Source organism: Danio rerio, chromosome 6, assembly GCF_049306965.1.
Source record: "Danio rerio strain Tuebingen ecotype United States chromosome 6, GRCz12tu, whole genome shotgun sequence".
In the NCBI taxonomy this organism is placed as follows: domain Eukaryota; kingdom Metazoa; phylum Chordata; class Actinopteri; order Cypriniformes; family Danionidae; genus Danio; species Danio rerio.
In genome coordinates, this window is record NC_133181.1 from 56,817,808 (window position 1) to 56,840,725 (window position 22,918).

Below are 22,918 nucleotides of genomic sequence, written 5' to 3' on the forward strand. Positions count from 1 at the left end.
CACACAGACACAAAAAACAAACACACATAGAATTACACAGATACACACTCACTCACACAAAAAACACAGGAACTCACTCACTCAAACACACACACAAGACACATTCAGTGTGCACACAGACACACACACTCACACATCCACACTCACGCGCACACACACACACACACACAAATAAAACATATATGCACACACAGGCATTGTCTCACACACACTCACACAAACACACACACACACACAAGACATATATGCACACACAGACACATATATGCACACAGACACACTCTCACACAGAAATATACATATATGCACATAGACAACCTCACACACACACACACACACACACACACACACACACACACACACACACACACAGAGTATGCACACTCAAAAACACAGCAACTCACTCAAACACACATACATACATACACACACACACACACACACACTTATTCACTCACACAAAGACACATTCATGCACACTTACTCACAGTAACTCTCTCACACATACACCCCCCCCCCCACACACACACACACACACACACCCCTGCGGGCTGCTGTAACCTTCACAGGTCTCCTCATCAGACTGACTCCTCCAGCAGCTCCTCCTCTTATCAGTGTCAGTGATTGTGCGCAGAAATGGCATCCTGTCGCCGCTTCCTGTATTCCGTTCACACGGGCGGGACGAAACATTCCTAAAGACGTCACAGAGACTGAAACACACCTCTGATAAAGCATCTCAGCCTCTGATCGGGAGAAAAAACCTTACAGCGGTGATCTTCAGAGAGCAGAAACACATTAAACAGATTCTGACCTCTGACCTTTCAGTGTCTGCCACACCCCAACACCCAGAGCCAGCAGAAATACAGCCAAAATCAACCTAACACCAACTGTTGGTCCCCCTACAGTACAGTCTTTTCTGATTTAGATAAATAAATCACTTCTATATAATCTGCTAAACCATTTTATTCATGTATATGAACTCATAACTTACTGTACAGTACATGTTTACAAGTGCAGATAGGGGTCACAACCCAACAAACAGAATCAGACACAACAGAATATCATAATATACAACACAATGATAATCACACACAAGTGCAGTGCGGTCGACATCAACAAACACCAGTGATTTATGTATAATCCCTGCATTGCTTTAGTTTTCCATACTTACTGTGCATCACAGAGGACAGAGTGATGCACGTCTGCTGTCAATACACCAAAACACTAATCAGAAAGTATGATGTTTTTGGTGGAAGCCTCGCTGTGGTGACGGACGGATGAAGGACGTCCGGGATCATGTCAGATTTCACACAGGATCACAGGAAAGTCCACGTGGATTCGGGGGTGATCTAATTTCACTATTCCCTGTAGACATGAGGATAAAAATACAAAGAAAACTCAATTATGTGATCCAAGGTGATCAACATGCTTAGGTGAGCTGCCAAGAACAAATGAATTAATAAATAACTGAATATAATATTTCAGCAAAATTCATGCTTAGATGAACGACTAGAAACAACTAAATGAAGGAAGGATGGAAGAAAGACACAAGGAGAAAGGAAGAATCAAAAACAGTAGAAGTTGGGAAGGAAAGAAGGAACGAATTAATGAACAGAGAAAAAGGGAATGAAAGTAGAATAAATGAAGGAAGGAAGGAAGGAAATCTAAGGAATGAATGAAAGAAGAAAAATTATTAAACAAAAAGAAAAAAGAAAGGAATGAAGAAAGGAAGGAAAGAAGGTAGGAAGGAAGGAACAAAAACAATAGTAGGAAGGAAGGAAAGAAACAAATCAATGAAAAAATTAAAACTTAATGAATACATAAATAAATAAATAAATAAATAAGTAAATGAAGGAAGGAAGGAAGGAAGGAAGAAAGGAAGGAAGGAAGGAAGGAAGGAAGGAAGGAAGGAAGGAAGGAAGGAAGGAGCGAGCAAAACAATAGTAGGTAGGAAAGAAAAAAATTAATGAACAAAGAAAAAGGTATAAATGAAAGTAAAATGAAGAAAAGAGGGAACGAAGGAAGAAGAAAGAATCCCAAACAATAGACGGAAGGAAAGAAAGAAAGAACAAATTAATGAACAAAAAATGAATGAATGAATAAATGAAGGAAAGATAAAGGAAGGAAAAAAAGAATAATCAAAAACAACAAAGGGAATTAAAGAAAAAACTAATGAACAAAGAAAAAAGAAATGAATGAATGAATAAAGGAAAAAAGGAAGGAAGGAAGAATCAAAAACAATAGAAGGAAGAAATAAAAGAAGAAAAATTAATGAACAAAGAAAAAAGAAATGGATGAATGACTGATTGAATGAATGAATGAATGAATGAATGAAGGAAAAAAGTAAGAATAAAAACAATAAAGGGAATTAATGAACAAAGAAAAAAGAAGGAAGGACATAAGGAAGGACAGACGGAAGTAAGGACGGAAGGGTAGAAGGAATAAAAAAAACAAATTGAATAACAAAATAATGAACATAAAAAAATAAAAATACAAAGGAAGGAAGGAAGCAAAAAAGCAAAGAGGGAAGGAAGGAAAGAAGAAGGGAAGGTAGAAATGAAAGGAACAAAATTATTAACAAGAAAGAAAGAAAGAAAGAAAGAAAGAAAGAAAGAAAGAAAGAAAGAAAGAAAGAAAGAAAGAAAGAAAGAAAGAAAGAAAGAAAGGATCAAAAACAATTGAAGGCAGGACTGAAAGAAGAAACAAATTAATGAACAGAAAAAAAGAATGAAAAAAGGGAATGAGTGGAATAAAAGTAGAATGAATAACTGAATGAACGAATGAAGGAAGGAAGGAAGAAAAGAAAGAAAGAAAGAAAGATAATTTCTAATTATTCAGCACTTTTCAGTGTGAATTCAGATCTCCATGTAACTGAATCAGTATATTTCACCTGAGGTATAAGGTTTTTCTGAATTCTCTTCAGCTTTGCTTTCTTTCTGCCGTTCTTGGTCACCACAGTCTCCTCATAAAATTCATGAGCCAGATCTCCATCTTCATCAAAATACAAGGAACTGCAGCAACAAACAGACACTTTTTAAAACTGTTAGTAATGTATTTATTAACATGAACTAAGCATTTATTCATGATAGTTTAACGTTTATTATTTCACAGCTGTCTGAAATACTTGATTCTTACACCCCAGTCACACGGGGCGTCAGCGTCAACGCTTTAAATTCACTTTGAATGGATGATGTCAGGCGTTGTCGAACTGCATTGTGGATCCGTCGGCGCCGCTTCACAGGCATGCTCGCTGCAGAAGTTGGGACTAGCTCAACTTTACAGGCGCCGATGGAAGCATCAGCCAATCAGATCGCTGTATGCAAATTCACCAGCTAGACAGTGGCCTAATGCTGACTGAATTTCATTGGCTGACACTGCTATGACGATCACGTCAGCCCCAACGTCAGACACGCCTTCAGTCAATTGTTGATGCTGAAGCCCCGTGTTAATAGGGCGTAAGACTTTTGGCTCAATAAGCTCCTAATTTGCTGCTTATTAATAGTTATTAACCAGTTAAACTCTGCTGCTATTTTAGGATTTCTGCCTGGATTTTGCCTACTCAAATTTAAAAGCTTCCCAAATCCACAAGCAGAGGTGTAAATGCACAAATTTGGTATCATTTTAAAGAAAACCCTTTGAATTTTCATAAAACACTATTGAAAGTGTTTAAAATAACTGCATATGTTGTCTGTGTTATAATTAACACCTGAAAAAAGCACGCTTTCTGTTTTTATAAACTCAAATTTAAAAGTGCACCTTTTACGTTCTGTGTGGTCTAGCGAGCTGTTATTAATTTTGTTGATTCCTGTACATGTCTGTAATCATAGGAAAAAAGAAAAATGTCTCTACCATAATCTATGCAAAAGTTATTGTATTCCAACTGATGAGAGGTGCTACACAAGCCACAGGGACCGATCATTGTTTTCATATTTCACTATTCTTTTGTTTGATCAAACATAATTCACTGTGTTTGGACCACATCAGACATATATAAGGATTACTTATGCACATCACCTCAAAAACAGAGGAGAAATGGCGCTGAAGCACACAGCATAAGGTGAGAGATGACAGCTGTCTGTGCTATCTGGGGCTGCTTAGTGATCATGAATGTATTGTTTTCACTTCTACACCATGGAAACACCGCGATTCATTCGGAAACTGTTTGAAATGTGAAAATAATTCAGTAAAAAGAATGCTAGAACCGTATGAGCACCGGTAAGAGCTTTCATTTGAGCTATAACTTGTACAAGTGTCATATGAAAAATATGGAAATGAACCAATGTAAAATACCCAGCTCGGGGATCCTAAACACTGTGTATTTAAGTGTAAATAACTTTTGTACAGTAGAATAAAAACCAAAGTGATGCACATGTGCATAAAATATAGATTCTACACTTTCAAACGAAACCACTTACGGGGGTCTGGTGCAATGCTAGCCCTTTAAATCTTAAAGCGAAAGTCGATAACTCCGGTACCGGGTCTGCAGAGTTTAAGTGGTTAAGGTAGTAGTTAGGGTTAAGTATTAGGTAGGAATATCATGCAGAATATGTACATTATAAGTACTAATAAACAGTTAATATCTTAATTATAGCCAGGTAATAAGCCACTAGCTAATAGTGAAAATTGGTGCTTAGACTAAAATGTTCCCATTTCTCGTCCTACATATTCAAACTAAAGTAAACAAAATACATTTGGGATGAAATGCGAATATTCGTACTGCAGGTGATACTTAACCTTGACGATCACAGGTTTTCCTCACATGTTCTGAACTATTTTAATATCACAACACAGTATTTACCTTCTCCTTGTGAAAACAAATGGTGTGGCATTCTTGGATCCTCGCAGACGTGCTAAACACTGTTCGCTGCCCTCCCCGGGAGCTTCTCCTCCAGCCGCTGAGCTGGTAAAAGGCCAAACTCCTTTGGGTTTGGATCCACTGCCTCCCATTTTTATAGACAATGCATTATTCTGCAGGAGATGCACCAGCCAGCAGATCAGATTCAGTCCTGAAACGCAGAGAGTGTGTTACAGACTTCAGTTATAAATATAAAGTCATATGGCACTGCATCTGGACTTGTGGTGTGGCTTCAAAGCTCTGCTGTGGTTGCACCAGCTGTCTGAACTCGATGGTTTGGTCTTTTTTTTATGGTTTGTAATACCTGAAGTCCAAAATGAGCTCTAAATTTGAGTAACAACTGGCTTTAGGGGATGGGAATGTTTAATCCTTGTGGACTGTTTAAATTTACGACCTTTAGTTATGTTAGAGAGGATGACTGAAATAAACTGCTGTAAAAAGGCATTCAATAACCATAAATATAAATTTATAATTATTAATTAAACATATTTTTGCTTAAATCTGTTAATCAACCTCAGCCCTAATCAAAACTACTAAATGTTTTTTTTAACTCTTTAATTTACGAGTTTACAAATGATGTCACTAATTTAGTGAAAAAAGAAACACACAAAATGATGTATTTTCAACATAAAAAGTAGTTGTGGGCTGGATTTTTTTAAAACCTTTTATCTCAGTCTTGGATATGTGAACGATATGTAACAACATTGGCTTTGATGCATTGTTAGATTTTAATTTTTTCTCCCTAATTTACTGTTGGTGGCTGTTTTTGCCCCATTGACTTCCCGTAGTGTTGCGATGGGCTTGCAAAAATACAAGATATATCCAAGTGCAGCAATTGAAGTTTTAATAAAAAAAAAAGGGGACAGGCCAGGTACAAAAATCGAACAGAGACAAAAAGTACAACACAAAAAACAAAAGTGAATCAAACTATGTTTGAACAGGCATTCAAAAATATAATCATAACGTGAAACAAATTGAACAAACAAACAAACCAAAACGATGTTTCAGTGAGCAGACTAGGACCAGGGGTCCGTTCTTCGTACGTGGATTACTCGGTTAGCTGGATTTGGATATTGACGATTTAACACGATCCAGGATCGTTTCGTTCTTCAAAGCTGATCCGAGAGTTGTCATAGCAACAGTTCTGCTAGGTCAAACCTGATTGGGAGCAGGTTCAATTCATATAAACAGGATTAGATCGGGTCAGTTCAAGCAAAGATAATAGAGAAAGTATGTGCCGAATTCTGATATTTTCTTACAGTAGTAGTTATATACACTTGGGAAAATAGTAAATATTTTTTAACTATACATATAAAGTTAAAATTATTAAGAAAATAAATAAAGTTAAATATATTAATAAAACGTATGCAATCTGCACCCCCGAAATGAAAGTACAAAGACTGCCACCTGGTGGTGCAAAGAGAAAACTTATTAATATGAACGTTTGATGTTTTGATAGTTAAAATGCCAGTGATTATGCTTTACAAAAAAGTTGCAGATGCCTTTACCAATATCAAAATGCTTTTGTAAACATCCAGTTATTCCATACAGCGATTCAAAAAACGGCTACTATAATAAAGAAAATCTTTTCTAAATGTAGAACTAAATACATTGATATGTACTGAAATACATGATGAATACTCTTGACACATGAAAGTGTAAAGCCTGCAGCTCACAACAAATGTGGAAGGTTATTGCGTGTCATATTTAACAAACCGTTTACTGCTAATTTGATGTAATTTTGCTCACATGGATAATTGAATATTAATCAGATGATGTCATTACGCTGCTGTGCCGTCAGCCAATCGCTGCATTGCTGATCATGATTTCGAGGATCGATAGATCTGTCCTTCACAACACACGCAGCGATCCCAGATCAGTTCATCCAGACATGCTAATCTGATTCGCGAACTTGTTTGAAGAACCAAATTAACGAGAGATCAGTTATCAAGATTAAAAGATCCAGGATCTGCCAAATCATCTTAGATCATTTAAGCGAGGTACGAAGAACGGACCCCAGGGCCAGATAAGAGCCGGACAAAACAAAACAGAATGGTGTAAACAGAGCACGAGCAAACAGCAAAAATCCAAAGGCAAGCTAAACACCACATAACAAAGCTTATAAAGACAATAATAAATAGACAATAATTGACAGACAGCTGGAAACAATTAGTGATCACGTGAACTACAAAACAGGAACAAACAAAACATAACTAGTGTCCAGAAAACCACAAGATGGCACTACAGCAGACGTGACACTTCCATTATAACCACATTTGATGGTGCATAAATACAGTCTTTGTTTTTATTTACTCAATGCAGTTCTGAGAACTGAGATGCCTATTTTAATTTTTTCAGACACATCAAGGTAAGAGTGTAAAGGCCACATTCACACACTCACAGACACACACTTTAATTTGCTGTTATACTCCATATAAGATACAGAAACTAAGCTTTTTTTTGCACAGCCCCATCTAAAGGGTTAATGTGCCAACTGATGACCAACAGTAAAAATGATCAATTTGACCTCTTCCCAACAGGGAAAACCACTAACAATCAAAAATGCATGATTATATGGTGTCATGGCTTTTGTAATCAAAAAAGTGTAGTTAAAATAAAAGTCAATGAGGGAAAAATAGCCACCAACAGTAAATTAGAAAGAAAAAAAATGAAAATCAATCAAAAACAATGTCCAAGACTGTGATAAAAGGTAAAAAAAAATACTTTTTATATTGAAAATACATCATTTTGTGTGTTTTTTTTTCATCAAATCAGTGACATAATTTATGAATATGGCAATTAAAGAGTTAAAATCCTGTAATTTTTATAAGAAATTTAGTAGTTTTCATCTTGACTGAGGTTGATTATCAGATTTATGCAAAACTAGTTTGGAAAAAAAGTTTTTCCAAAAAACTGTATCTGATGCATTTTTGCATGTGTTAAAACAAGATTAGTCACCACAAATCTTTTTGCTAGCTGATACACAGAAAACGTTTTGGCCAAATTAAGACTCAAAATCACCCCGGATTGGATGAAAACACCCCCAACAGCAAATAAGAGTTAAGGAAATAGCAACATGATGAAACAATAATAATTTACTTTTTATTATAGATTTTTTAATCATGTACTATTTAATTTGAACTAAATTCTAACAAAATCATTTGTGAATTTTAATAATACACAATCATATCATAGCCTCTTTTACCATAATTTCACCTACTAAAATGCCACTAAACATAGCAATAATTTAAACACCAAATAATCATAATTAAGACAAGAATATTTAATGACATATTAAAGTAATCTACTTGAGAAATAGTACACCAAAACCTCATTATTTTAAATCTTTACAATTTGCAATCTATCAATGCAGTACAATTATTTGAAGTAAAATAAAATTGTATAAGCCTATATTATTATTATATTACACATCAATGTAATAAATGTATATATTTAATCAAATACATGTCTAAATGCTTTCATATATTTTAGATATATACATACATATTGTATACGTAATTATGACACAGGCAGTGGCAACAGTCTCCAAACACACAGACTTTGCTGGTTAAAACTGTAATCCCAGTTGGTTAAAGCTGTAATCCCAGTTAGTTAGCAGACTAGCCCCATACCTTTAGCCAACCTTATACTCACAACTAAACACTGTTTTATAGATCTCTGAATTTCAATATATAAATAAATACAGCAGTTTTCCCTTTTCAAAACGTTACTGACTCGCAGTGTTAAGGCAGAATGTTCTAGAGTGGCTTGCAATGTAAACAAGACAGAATCCATTCACAGCCATTCAACACGCAAGAAAACACGACTGTCGCGCATTTCAACTCATCGGTTCGATCAAGTTTCAAGACAGAAAACATTGAAATAAAGGACAAAGTGAAACGCTTACATACAGATCACGTAAAGCTCATTGTTTTGAATATTCCAGTCTGCTGTCACCAAGCGCAATGACGTAGTTTGCCAACGTCACATTACCGCGCCACCTAACTGAAACGAGAGGAGCTTGTTTTTTAATATTATTTCTCCGTATTATATTCGTATTATATCTGTCTAATTTAAATATAAAGTCTCATTTTTAATTATTGTCTTATTACCTGATTAATATTATTGGCAGTTTAGTAGTAGGCCTATTAATAGGCTTCTTATAAGTATGATCTTATTCTACATCCCTAATCAAAAACCCAGCTAGGTCTACTTTAAAATTAAGCAGCAAATTAATACTTTATTGAGCTAAAAGTCTTTAAAATATAATAAATTGTTAAAATAATGTATTCTTTATCATATCATTACAATATAGCATATTTGTTTATAGTTACATGTTATTAAATTGTTAAAATATAGCCTATTTCTGTCCTTTCTTGCATCTATCTATCTATCTATCTATCTATCTATCTATCTATCTATCTATCTATCTATCTATCTATCTATCTATCTGTCTGTCTGTCTGTCTGTCTGTCTGTCTGTCTGTCTGTCTGTCTGTCTGTCTGTCTGTCTGTCTGTCTGTCTGTCTGTCTGTCTGTCTGTCTGTCCGTCCGTCCGTCCGTCCGTCCGTCCGTCTGTCTGTCTGGCTGTCACATTAGTTTGAATATCAATTACCATTATTAATTACTGTCTTATTACTTGCTTATTATTAAAGTATTGGCTGTTTATTAGTAGGCTACTTGCAAAGTATGATGTTATTGTATATCCTTAATCGTAAACCCAACTACTACCTATATTAATAAGCAGTTAATTACTTTACTTTAATAACGTTAATAGTAGGAATTGTACCTTAAAATAGAGTGACCAACATTTTATACATTTATTTTTTAAATAGCCCATATAGCATGTGATCTATCCGGTCTTTTTCTTTTTGTTTAAGTACATGTATTATATTATATTATATTATATTATATTATATTATATTATATTATATTATATTATATTATATTATATTATATTATATTATATTATATTATATTAATTATAGCTGCACAGCGGTGCAGTGGGTAGCACGTTCACCTCTCAGTAAAAAGGTCACTGGTTTGAGCCTTGGCTGGGTTAGTTGGTCTTTCTGTGAGGAGTTTGCATGTTCTCCTTATGTTGGTGTAGGTTTCCTCTGGGTGCTCCGGTTTCCTCCAAAAACATGTGGTATAGCTGAATTGGGTAGGCTAAATTGTCCGTGGAGTATATGTTTGAATGAGTCTGTATGGATGTTTTCCAGTGATGGTTTGCAGTTGGAAGGGTATGCGCTGCGTAAAACATATGCTGGATAAGTTGGCGGTTCATTCCGCTGTGACGACCCCCAGATTATTAAAGGGACTTAGCCGAAAAGAAAATGAATAAATGAATATATTATATTACATTATATTATATCAAGTGTTGGGCAAAGAATATTCATGATTAATTGCATCCAAAATAAAAGTTTGTTTTGGCATAATATATTTGTGTGTGCTGTGTGTATATAAAAGTGCACACATGCATGCATATGTTTAAGGGAAAAAAGTAATTTTAAGATATATATATATATATATATATGGATGTAATACACTATATATCATTTTTGTTGAATATTTATTTTTTTATGTGTATCACATATACGTTCATACCAAATAAAAATAATACACATATATTATGTCGAAACACACTTTTAGTTTAATGTATTTAATAAAGATTACTCTTTGCTCAGCATTAATGTTATATTATTCATTCATTTTCCTGTCGGCTTAGTTCCTTTATTAATCCGGGGTCGCCACAGCGGAATGAACCACCAACTTATCCAGCAAGTTTTACCACATGGGATGCCCTTCCAGCTGCAACCATCTCTGGGAAACATCCACACACACATTCACACACACACTCATACACTACGGACAATTTAGCCTACCCAATTCACCTGTACCGCATGTTTTTGGACTGTGGGGGAAACCAGAGCACGCGGAGGAAACCCACCCGAACGCAGGGAGCACATGCAAACTTCACACAGAAATGCCAACTGAGCCGAGGCTCGAACCAGCGACCTTCTTGCTGTGAGGCGACAGCACTACCTAGTAATACCTACTGTGCCACTGCTTCGCCCTAATATTATATTATATTATATTATATTATATTATATTATATTATATTATATTATATTATATTATATTATATTTTATTATATCATATTATATTATATTATATTATATTTTATTATATTATATTATATTATATTATATTTTATTATATTATATTATATTATATTATATTATATTATATTATATTATTTTATTTTATTGTATTTAATTTTATATTATAACATTTATTTATTCATTTTCTTGTCGGCTTAGTCCCTTTATTTATCCGGGGTCGCCACAGCGGAATGAACCGACAGCACTACCTACTGCGCCACTGCCTCGCCCTATATTATCATATTATATTATATTATATTATATTATATTATATTATATTATATTATATTATATTATATTATATTATATCATTTTATATTATATTTGGAAGGGCATCCGCTGCTTAAAACATGTGCTGGATAAGTTGGCGGTTCATTCCGCTGTGGCGACCCCAGATTAATAAAAGGACTAAACCGAAAAGAAAATGAATGAATGAATATATTATATTAGTCTATTTCTATTAATTTTATCTATCTATCTATCTATCTATCTATCTATCTATCTATCTATCTATCTATCTATCTATCTATCTATCTATCTATCTATCTATCATTTGATTGTTGATTTGTTTTTGTTATTTTAAATGATAGATTGATTGTGAATCCATTTGTCTATTCTATTCTATTCTATTCTATTCTATTCTATTCTATTCTATTCTATTCTATTCTATTCAAGGGTTTAAATATCCCATGATCCCTAAAGTTGTTTTGTACTTGGCGCCGCTAATTTATCAGCGCCAGTATAGAGTATGCAGCAGCATATGGCCCCGTGAGATCCGCCTCTCTTCCCATCAACCTGCGGCTCATCCTGCTTTTCCATTGGCCTTTTATTCCTCAGACAGCCTGCTATTCCTGAACTCGCCGTAATCGCATCTATCGCGTGTATCCCTCGACAGGATCGGAGCTGACAGAGTTAATTTCGCTCCTTTTGGCACCCGCGGACGTCGATTTGCCTCGGAATTAAGACGGTGCTTTAAGGGTAGACGGTCGGTTGCGCTATAATTTAACATCGTGCGGGAGGTGGAGCCGCCGAACAGAGCAGCGCGCGCACCACGACATTATTATTCCTCTTAAGTGCATGTAAGTCAATGTTTCGTCCTGTGTTAAATGAATGCACGAGGGCTGTAATGCTCGTTTGCACGTCCGCCTTTAAAGCGGAGCTCACGCTGTATGGCTTCCATACAGATTTGTCGTTGCATAACCTATTGAGCGCCTCGCCTGCATGATCAACATCAGAGTGATTCAGATGGGTTACCGGCGTGAATTTGCCAATTGTACAACTTTGAAACTTGATTATGCATTATTTTGATGTCTTTCACTGTTTTAAAGTGAATTAAACTTCACTTATTAGCATTGCATTTGTGGTTTTAGGGATGTGTTTATAATCATGAGCTATTAAATGTATGCTTGAGTTGCAAGTCAGCACAAATATTAAATATTGCATATTATATTTAATTGATTCCACGTGTTTTGAACAGACTGCAATCATGAGTGATTCAGAAAAACAAACCGTCTCCCTTAAGGACAAGGATGGAGTAGAGAAAAGAGGACGAGGAAGACCAAGGAAGCATCCTAAGGTACATAAAACAATTGCATTATCTGTTAACAGATATATTGATCAATGAGCAAACATAATGCAATCAGTTTAATGCATAAAAATACGCACCCTCAGTTTAGTATAACATACAGAGGGAACATCCTAAAAGGATAGTTCACCCCAAAAAATTATATTTATTCACTATTTACTTCCTTTTAAAAGCTATATGAGTTTCTTTCTTTTGTTAAACACAAATGACAACATTTTAAAGAAAGCCGGAAACCAGTAACCATTGACTTCCATAGAAAAAAAAAACAATGGAAGTCAATGGTTACAGGTTTCAAGCTTCCCTTAAAACACATTTCTTTGTGTTCAACTGAAGAAAGAAACTCATATAAGGGAAAGGAGAGTAAATGAAGACAGCATTTTCCTTTTTGGGTGAACTGTCCCTTTAATAAACATGTTTTCTTTCAGGAATCCAGTGGGTCACCAAGTGCGAAAAAACCAAGAGGACGACCAAAAGGCAGCAAAAACAAAGGCCCATCCAAGAGAGTGAGCAGTCTTGCTTTTAATTAACTCGCATTATGATTAATGAGCCTCTTTGTGTGATCATGGCATAGCCGTGAGTGTGGATATAAATATAGACTTGCTGTTTTTTTTTCTCACTATTGCCTGGTAGTACAACACAGCTGTCTCAGGTTTGCAAACACACAGAGACATATGCATTATTAATTCTGTATAGTGTATGCAGGTTTTTTTTCGTTGACAGCTCATCCCCTGGCTAAATGCAGGTGACCCGCTGTTAGCCACTTAGCCCTGAGCAAAGCACTGTCAGCTCCCGCCTCAAGAGTCCTCCATGAACCCAATGCCCCCTCCATCTGCTGTTATGTGCAGAAAGAGGCTCCCTCTGCTGGTGCACTTGCCTTGCTTTGCTATTGGTCTGTGAAAATGCTGTGGGGAGGGGGACAAAAATCACCCATTATATCCAATGGTTTAGCCTGAGAGGGTCAATAGAGAGGAGGAACTATGACGTCACCTTGTAGGCTAATCGGCTGCTAGCATAAAACTGGTTCCCTAGAAAAAATCTCTATAGGATTTTCCCATAGGAAGATTGCAAATAATAAGCTCTGTGTTCAAACACAGTTCATTACACTCACACATTTTTTCCAGCCGGGTAATCCTCACACTAAAATACAACTTTTAGCACTTTTGGATCTTAAATGCAAACGCAAGAACTGAAAAGCTAACATTAGGCTAAAAATGTACTACAGTGCCCTCAGGGCGCTCACCTGTGACATCAGCACCACCCTGCTACAGACATTTCAAGCTTATTTTTAGAAATATGGTCCATGACAAAGATTTTTATTATATTATAATCCACACTATATATTATAAACAAATAAATTCACAAAAACACATGGACCTCCCTGCAGAAAAATCCAGCTTAAACCAGCCTAGGCTGGTTGGCTGGTTTTAGCTGGTCGACCAGGCTGGTTTTAGAGGGGTTTTGGCCATTTCCAGGCTGGTTTCCAGCCATTTCCAGCCTGGTCTTAGCTGGTCAGGTTGGAAACTGACCAGCTAAATCCAGCTAAAACCAGCTTGACTAGCCTGGTTTAAGCAGGACATAGCTGGTTTTGGCTGGGCTCCCAGCCTGGCTATGCTGGTCAAGCTGGTTTTAGCTGGTCATTTCCCAGCCTGACCAGCTAAGACCAGGCTGGAAATCAGCCTGGAAATGGCCAAAACCCCTCTTAAACCAGCCTGGTTGACCAGCTAAAACCAGCCAACCAGCCTAGGCTGGTTTAATCTGTTTTTTTTTCAGTAGGGAGCTACGTGCCTTTTTGATCGTTTTACGTGGGAAATACATTTTTTTTTTGCTTTACGGCTGTTGTAAAAGTTTTAAAACTATGTATAAATGTGCCTACATATCATAAGACATATTTAAATAAGTGTATTAAGCCTGCTTACTTTAACAGGTGACAGAAATGAGGCGTGAGGAACAAGTCTATCAAATGCCTGCAAGTTCCTTCATTGATAGAGAACAACTTTCAAGATTCTTTTTATGTCACGAAGTACAGCGAAAAGCAGCCCATACAGTCACATATGCTTTACCTTTTAAGGAGGAGTGTAAATATTGCAGTTATGGCAGAGTTAAATGTGTTTAGATAAAGAAAGAAATTAATGAAAAATCACCTGATTACTATAAAATGACAGTTAATATGTGTGTATTTTTACACATTTATTCAAACGTTTGTATTACTGAGAGCAGGAAAGAGACAGGCTGCACTCGTGAGCAGTATCTTCATAATATCGTTTAATTAAATAAATAATCAACAAATTAATCTGTCTCGACTGCCTTTAAAAGTGAAGGCATTATCTACACACAATATGAATTCCCATTTAGAAAAACACTACAAACTATTAAATACTATTCATGAAAATACTTAAATAACAGACAAATCCAAATGCCTAACACAAGCGAGCTGTGCTCCAGACCAGTTCAGCTCGATGACGTATAATGTCATTGACACAGCCTGTAGTCCCATATCGCAACTTGATAGCAACCGTCTTTTTAAAGAAGCGTAACCGATTTAAAAAAATCAAGAGTGTGATGTTACTGGTGTGTATTATGTAAAAGCCAATAGGGTACATGCCGAAGCATACTAATAGGACTTTTAATTTGCCAGTAACCTGGGTTAACCGCTTCCGGTGAACTGAATGCTATTGCAAAACCGGTGCAATTAAGGTCTGTTTTCTTTAAAAATCAGCGATCTCCACTGGCTGAGTGATATCCAATATAAAGTGGGTCTCAGATTGTACAAGAAGCACCGCATTAATTTCCCCACCATGCCTTTTGTGCATTTATTTTACCCTAGTATATTCAATTGAGCTTCTGCGGTAACCTGCCGATTCTGATAGGTGCGTGCAACAGTTTTATGTCTCGTTTTACGCTTGAGCAACTAAAGGAATGACAAAGTCTATTTAACTGAATGTATTTTAATCACATTACAACATTGATGCAGTAAAATGAACTGATTAAAATAAAAATAAAAATCACTTTAAAAGGTCACCGGAAGTTTATCAAAATGGGAAAAACACTAGCTCGGCATATACCCTATTGACTTTGGGACAAGAGAACCGGAACTGCCTAAATGCTAACTCGGTTCTAGGTTTTTGCATACAAATTGACATCAAGGTTCCTCCACTCTACTGCATGCAACTTAATGACATTTTTTTAATTAGTTTTTTTCTATTAGTTATTAACAGACAGACAGACAAATCCATCATGTAACAATAATCTCTGCAAAAATGTCAAATAAAGCATGAAAATGGTGACATATATGACCTACAAAAAGGCTGGACGTAATGACTACTTACAAATCTTCAGAAATCAAACAGCATTATTAGTCTTTTTGTTATGTTAGAATAAAAAAAAAATCCCTAATTTTATCAAATTTTGTAGAGTTCCCAGAGGTGGCATGTCTAAATCTTTCCAAATGTAAAGTTGAGGTGAGTCCAAGAAGTCGGTCAGAAAAGAGAAGCCTTCTTCCAGAAACAAATGATAATTTTCTTAGTTATGCTCTTGCTATACGGAGCAGGTAACCGTACATTTCGGTTGAGAGTCTCCAGGAATTCTGACCAACCCAAAATTGCTATCATTGGGTCAGGTAGTTACATTCAAATAAGGGTCAGAGAGGATCCAAGTGCAAGTGACAATGTTTATTAGTCTTAGTCAATAAACCAACAAGAATTGTGCCAAGCTAGAGGGACGCAGAACACAGGGCAGGAACAGAACAGGAAAACCGGGTCCAGATATTCTCCTCAGGGGCCTGAGCACAGACAGCGCGCGCAGGCACGCACACACATGAGATATATAGGCACTATGATGAGCCTCAGCTGGCGAACTAATCAAACCAGCTGAGTGTCGTCATAGAACGTGAGCATAACAAATCCACATGGACAACCAAAACAAAACAAAACCACGTGATCAAACATACACTCCGGAGAAGCGCACAAACCTGCAACCGTGACACAGGTAGTTAAACACACTCATAAACCTTAGCAAAGAGCTGAAATGTCTAAGCAAAAACTTTGAATTTGAATACAGGACCAAAAAGATGTTTTACACTTGTCGCATGTGGGAGAAACCGAGGGTTAGAATTTACTAAGCTTTGTTTTAGAATAGTAAAGTCTGTGTAACACTTTCTACTAAATACGGTTGTGTCTAGAATTTATAGAACGTGAATAAATTACAGCAAAATGGTGGCTCAGTGGCTAGCACGGTCACCTCACAGCAAGAAGGTCACTGATTCGAGTCCCGACTGGAACAGTTTGCATTTCTGTGTAGTGTTTGCATGTTCTCCTCGTGTTGGCGTGGGTTTTTTCTGGTTGCCCCGATTTCCCACACAGTTCATGCACTATAGGTGAATTGAAAAAACTAAATTGTGCGTTGTGTATGTGAGTGAATGAGATAATATATAGGTGTTTCCCAGCACTGGGTTGCGGCTGGAAGAGCATCTGCTGTGTAAAACATATGCTATATAAGTTGACGGTTCATTCTGCTGTGGCAACCCCTGAAGAACAAAGGGATTAAGCTGAAGGAAAGTGAATGAATGAATGAATAAATTACGTGTTTTTAAGACTTGAATAACTTTTTTTTTTCAATAGAAATCATCGACCTCTGGCAGCAAAGCGAAGGGAAAGCCTAAGAAAGAGGTAGGTTTTAAAATATTTGAGCTCTTCTGTGGAACACAGATTGAGATATATTGACATTTGGACATGAATGTGACATGAACATGGCATAAGTGTCAATGTTTCAGAATGCGTAATGAATTAGATTTCCATGGATGTATTGTTTGTTTGGATACGAAAATATTTGGCTGAGATACAGTGCATCCAGAAAGAAATCACAGCGCTTTACTTTTTCCACATGCTTTTATGTTACAGCCTTATTCCAAAATGGATCAAATTCATTTATTTCCTTAAAATTCTACACACAATACCCCATAATGACAATGTGAAAAAAGAGTTTTTGAAATTGTCACAAATTTATTAAAAACAAAAAAAGCTGAGAAATCACCTTTACGTCAGTATTTACAGCCTAACCCATGAAGCTCACAGAATTGAGCTCAGCTACATTCTGTTTCCACTGATCATTCTTGAGATGTTTCAGCAGCTTCACTGGAGTTCACCTGTGGTCAATTCAGTTGATTGGACATGATTTGAAAAGGCACCTGTCTATATAAGGTCCCAGGGTTGACAGTGCATGTCAAAGCACAAACCAAGCATGAAGACAAAGGATTGTCTGTAGACCTCCGAGACAGGATTGTCTCGAGGCACAACGCTGAGGAAGGTTACAGAAAAATTTCTGCTGCCCTGAAAGTTCCAATGAGCACAGCGGCCTCCATCATCCGTATGTGGACGATGTTTGATACCACCAGGACTCTTCCTAGAGCTGGCCAGCCATCTAAGCTGAGTGATCAGGGGAGAAGGACGTTAATCAGGGAGGTGATCAATAACCTGATGGTCACTCTGTCTGAGCTCTAGCGTTTTTCTGTGGAGAGAGGAGAACCTTACAGAAGGACAACCATCTGTGCAGCAATCCACCAATCAGGCCTGTATGGTAAAGTGGCCAGACGGAAGCCACTCCCCACCTGGAATTTGCCAAATAGGCATCTGAAGGACTCTCAGACCATAAGAAACCAAATTCTCTGCTCTGATGAGACTCAATTTGAACTCCTTGGAGTGAATGCCAGGCGTTATGTTTGGAGAAAACCAGGCAGCGCTCATCAACAGGCTAATAGCATCCCTACAGTAAAGCATGGGGGTGGCAGCATCATGCTGTGGGGATGTTTTTCAGCAGCAGGAACTGGAAGACTAGTCAGGATAGAGGGAAAGATGAATGCAGCACTGTACAGAGACATCCTGAATGAAAACCTGCTTCAGAGTGCTCTTGACCTCAGACTGGGGCGACAGTTCCTCTTCCAGCAGGACAATGACCCAAAACACACCGCCAAAATAACAATGGAGTGGCTTCACACCAACTCGGTTAATGTCCTTGAGTGGCCCAGCCAGAGCCCAGACCTAAATCCTATTGAACATCTCTGGAGAAATTTGAAAATTGCTGTGCACTTCCCATCTAACCTGATGGAGGAATGGGCAAAAATCCTCAAAGACAGGTGTGCCAAGCTTGTGGCATCATATTCAAAAAGACTTGAATGAATACTTTCCGGATGCACTGTACATCTTAGATGATATGTGGGTGAGTACATTAACAGGAAACGTTCATTTTTGGGTGAACCATCCCTTTAACATGCATTTTGTGGAATGAAAGACTTGCACAATTAATAACTGTCTTTTTAGGTGAACTGTCTCTTTAAATTTTCAATTTTATTTCAACTCGCACAGCAGCAGTGACACCATCCTGAATGATTTTAAAGGTCAAACTATCTTGCTAAACCTATTTCAAAATGGGAGTTGGTTGTAAATGTCAAATATTGCAGTACATGCAGGAGAGAAGCTTGAATGTTTTTTAACCCCAAATATTTGATCCGAACAGGAAAAGGAAAAACCTCAGGATTCGTCTGAGGATGCTGAAGAAGACGAGGATGAAGAACAGTAACAATCTGACCGGAGCACTACCTCATATTCAACCAAACCAACAGCAGTCTGCTCTCCAACCTGTGGACAACACAGAATGTCTTTCTACAACCACAAAAGGACAGTAACCGATCCTGCATAATACATGAGCTTCATGTCATTAGATCAACTATACTGAAGAAATCACAACCACAATGCATACAATTATGTGTTTCCAGTTATTTCTACTATATATATATAAACACACACACAAATATATATATATATATCTAAATTGGACTGAGGTGCTTTTCTACTATAGCATTGTTTGTAGTTTAGTCACTTTTGTGTCCAAGTAGGAAGATAGATTTAGATCAAGCTATAATTTAATATGTGACATCCTAAGCTTAATAGTTCTTATAGAATGGATTCATTTTGAATGTAGCCAGTCAAACTACACTGTAAAAAATATCTGTAAATGAGATTTTTTCTGTATTTTCCCCTGTTTTTTATGCTTTTAAATTGAATTATGGGACTTTGATTATTCTTCTGACAACTTTTATCCTTGAAAAGTTTGATAAAGTGACATTTATTACGGTTTTTAATAGTTTAAAGTGATATATTGTCTGGTTTGGCGGGGTATATTAAGCTACAAAAACCTTGTGATAAACTGCCAGTGCATTTTCTGCTATATTACACTCTTATTTCTCTATATTTAATAATTTTATAAATTATTAAAACGACTAAAATGTCAATAAAAGTCACTTTGTTAAACTGCAGAGTTGAATTTTCAGCATCAAAAGTAAATATAAATATATACATAAATATCCCATAATGCAATTCACAACCATAAATAAATGGATAATTAACCGATATTTATTTTACAGTGTAGCTTTTTGTTAGTGTAGCTGTGCAACTATCATCATTGAGTATTTGTTTGAAGGCAGGGGACTTGTATTTTGTAGTAACTGAAAAATAAGTTACCCTGACCAGGAGTGTATAGATTTTAGCAGCTTATAAATGTGATGTTTTCCACTAGAATCCCCAGAAATGAGCATTGAGGATTATAACACACGGTTTGTGTCTGGATGTACTGTGTATTTCTATATTTGTTGGTCACTGTAGAAGTTCCTGGAAGCATCGTTACGTTTTTGAAGCCATCGCTGACACTGATCTCTCGGGTACAAATTGCACTTTTAAACTGATTCGCAGAAAACAGTTGATTCGTTTTTGATGGTATATTATGCTAGACGACATTCCTGGTAACAAAAAATAGCACTATTTTAAAACTGCATGATGATACTTATTGTGCTTATTCCTTTTTAAGAAATAATGTGGCCATTTTTGGATTTCTTAAATGGTTAAAAAAAAGTTGGAATTTAAAAAAACAATATATACACTTACCGGCCACTTTATTAGGTACACCTGTCCAACTGCTCATTAACGCAAATTTCTAATCAGCCAATCACATGCCAGAATTTAGCATCAACAATATGAAAGAATGGATCCATCCTGCCTTGTATCAACAGTTCAGGCTGGTGGTGGTGGTGTAATGGTGTGGGGAATATTTCCTTGACACACTTTGGGCTCATTAGTACCAACTGAGCATCGAGTAAACACCACAGCCTACCTGAGTATTGTTGCTGACCATGCCCATCCCTTTATGACCACAGTGTACCCATCTTCTGATGACTACTTTCAGCAGGATAACACACCATGTCATAAAGCGTGAATCATCTCAGACTGGTTTCTTGAACATGACAATGAGTTCACTGTACTCAAATGGCTTCCACAGTCACCAGATATTAATCCAATAGAGCAACTTTGGGATGTGGTGAAATGGGAGATTCACATCATGGTTGTGCAGCCGACAAATCTCCAGCAACTGTGATGCTATCATGTCAATATGGAGCAAAATCTCTAAGGAATATTTCCAATACCTTGTTAAATCTATCCCACGAAGGATTAAGGCAGTTCTGAAGGCAAAACGAAGTCCAACCTGGCACTAGTAAGGTGTACCTAATAAAGTGGCCGATGCCTTGCACATTGAAGTGGTTCTTGGATTTTTTTGGTGACCAAAAATCAAACATTGAAATGTATATTAACGTTACAAATACCCCACATTTTTATGGCATTGTTCCTTAAAGCACGGGTTCTCAAACTTTTCAGCTCGCGACCCCCAAAATAACAATGCCAGTGGCTCACGACCCCCAATATCCTCTGAGGTGGTTATAAATACAAAAACTTTGCATGCAATGGTGCACACACACCAATAGACCAAAGTCTATTCCTCGTAGATTTTTTTTATGTATGTTAGTGCTGTAAATGGCCCAGAAAGCATAGCTTCAGATGCAGCTATGCTGTGTGTTTAATATAATGTAATTACCCCAGCGATCGCAATTGAATAGAACTAGTAACTATTAGCTACTATAGTAACTTTATAAAGTAGTATATAGTAACTACAGTATAAATTACTATTTTTTTCTAGGTTATGGATAAAATATGGTAATTCTTATGGTTTAATAAAAATAAATAGATTTTTGGAAATCACCAGGCGACCCCCTTTCATTGTCCCACGACCCCTCGGGGGGTCCCGACCCCCACTTTGAGAACCACTGCCTTAAAGGACACTTTGCATTACAGATTTTTCCACACCCAAGTGCTTTTAAATGAGAATGATTTCTATAATCATCTGGCTGTACATGCAAATGCTTCAAATTTCTGACTCAAAAATAAATGACACATTCCCTATGTACTGTATACATATGACAGGATACAAATTTTTCATATGTGCAAATTCAAACTATAGCCCACATAAATCCTCCTTAAAACACTAGGATTGTATTTTACACATTTAAGTCCTTCTAATCCTCAGAACTCTGAGACATTCACCTCAGGTATAAAGGTTTTATGAACAGACAGCAAAAGCCCAAGACAATGTCAATCCCTCCGGCAGTAGAAAAACCCTTTATTCTGCAGTGATTGTCCGTGTAGCAGTAAATAGCCTAGGGATGCTGTGTGTGTGTGACATTTTAATAAAACAATACTAGAGTTCTAAAATGTGTGTTAGATTTATAGACTGTTTATTTGTATATGTATAATGTGTGTGTTGATCTGAATAAAAATACTTTTTCAATTTGGTTTTGAGTCTTAATTGTTTACAGCAATTGATATTTTATCATGTATTTATACCTTTATTTATATATTTTTAATTTGGTTCATCCTAACTTTATCTGTTGTGTGTGTGTCAGCACTTCTACTAGCACTTCTTATTTCCTACTCTCTATTCCAATCGTTTGTGTTTTCTTGATATTTAAATATAAAAAATAAATATATAAAATAATAATGTGGTGGCTCAGTGATTAGCACTGTCGTCTCACAGCAAGAAGGTTGCTGGTTTGAGTCCAGGCTGGATGAGTTGGCATTTCTGCGTGGAGTTTGCATGTTCTCCGATTTCCCCCACAGTCCAAACACAAGCGCTAGGTGAATTGAATATAACTAAATTGGCCGTAGTGTATGTGTACGCATGTGAGAGTGTATGGGTTTCCCACACTGTAAAAATAAAAAGTTGAGATAACTTACAAATTTAAAGCAACCGGCTGCAAATAAATTTTAAGTTTATTAAGCTTCAGCGCTTGAAGTTGTGCCAAATTATTTTTGTAAGTTGAATGAAAAGGCTGTTTTAAGTCAAGTTTACTTTATGGAATAATTTGGCCCAACTTCAAGCACTGAAGCTTAATAAACTCAAGATTTCTTTGCAGCCGGTTGCTTTCAAATTTTAAGTAAA

General features: G+C 36.5%; 2 protein-coding genes across 4 annotated transcripts in view; one reads left to right on the forward strand and one right to left on the reverse strand.

The window, feature by feature from the left end:
• Window positions 1–945: 945 nt before the first annotated feature.
• tusc2a (tumor suppressor 2, mitochondrial calcium regulator a) overlaps window positions 946–22,918 on the reverse strand; it is a 30,082-nt gene continuing 8,109 nt past the window's right edge. The window contains 4 exon segments of one of the 3 annotated variants that reach the window (NM_001077299.2): window positions 946–1,365; window positions 2,891–3,011; window positions 4,799–5,006; window positions 8,767–8,806. In NM_001077299.2, coding sequence (NP_001070767.2) covers window positions 1,300–1,365; window positions 2,891–3,011; window positions 4,799–4,947 — 336 coding nt within the window. In that variant the 5' untranslated portion in view covers window positions 4,948–5,006; window positions 8,767–8,806 and the 3' untranslated portion in view covers window positions 946–1,299. 3 annotated transcript variants of the gene reach the window in all.
• On the forward strand, window positions 11,944–22,267 carry hmga1b (high mobility group AT-hook 1b). Its single transcript, NM_001077276.1, is given in 5 exon segments — window positions 11,944–12,098; window positions 12,497–12,595; window positions 13,030–13,107; window positions 17,221–17,268; window positions 19,112–22,267. Coding segments are annotated over 4 exon segments (279 nt in total). The 5' UTR covers window positions 11,944–12,098; window positions 12,497–12,505; the 3' UTR covers window positions 19,175–22,267.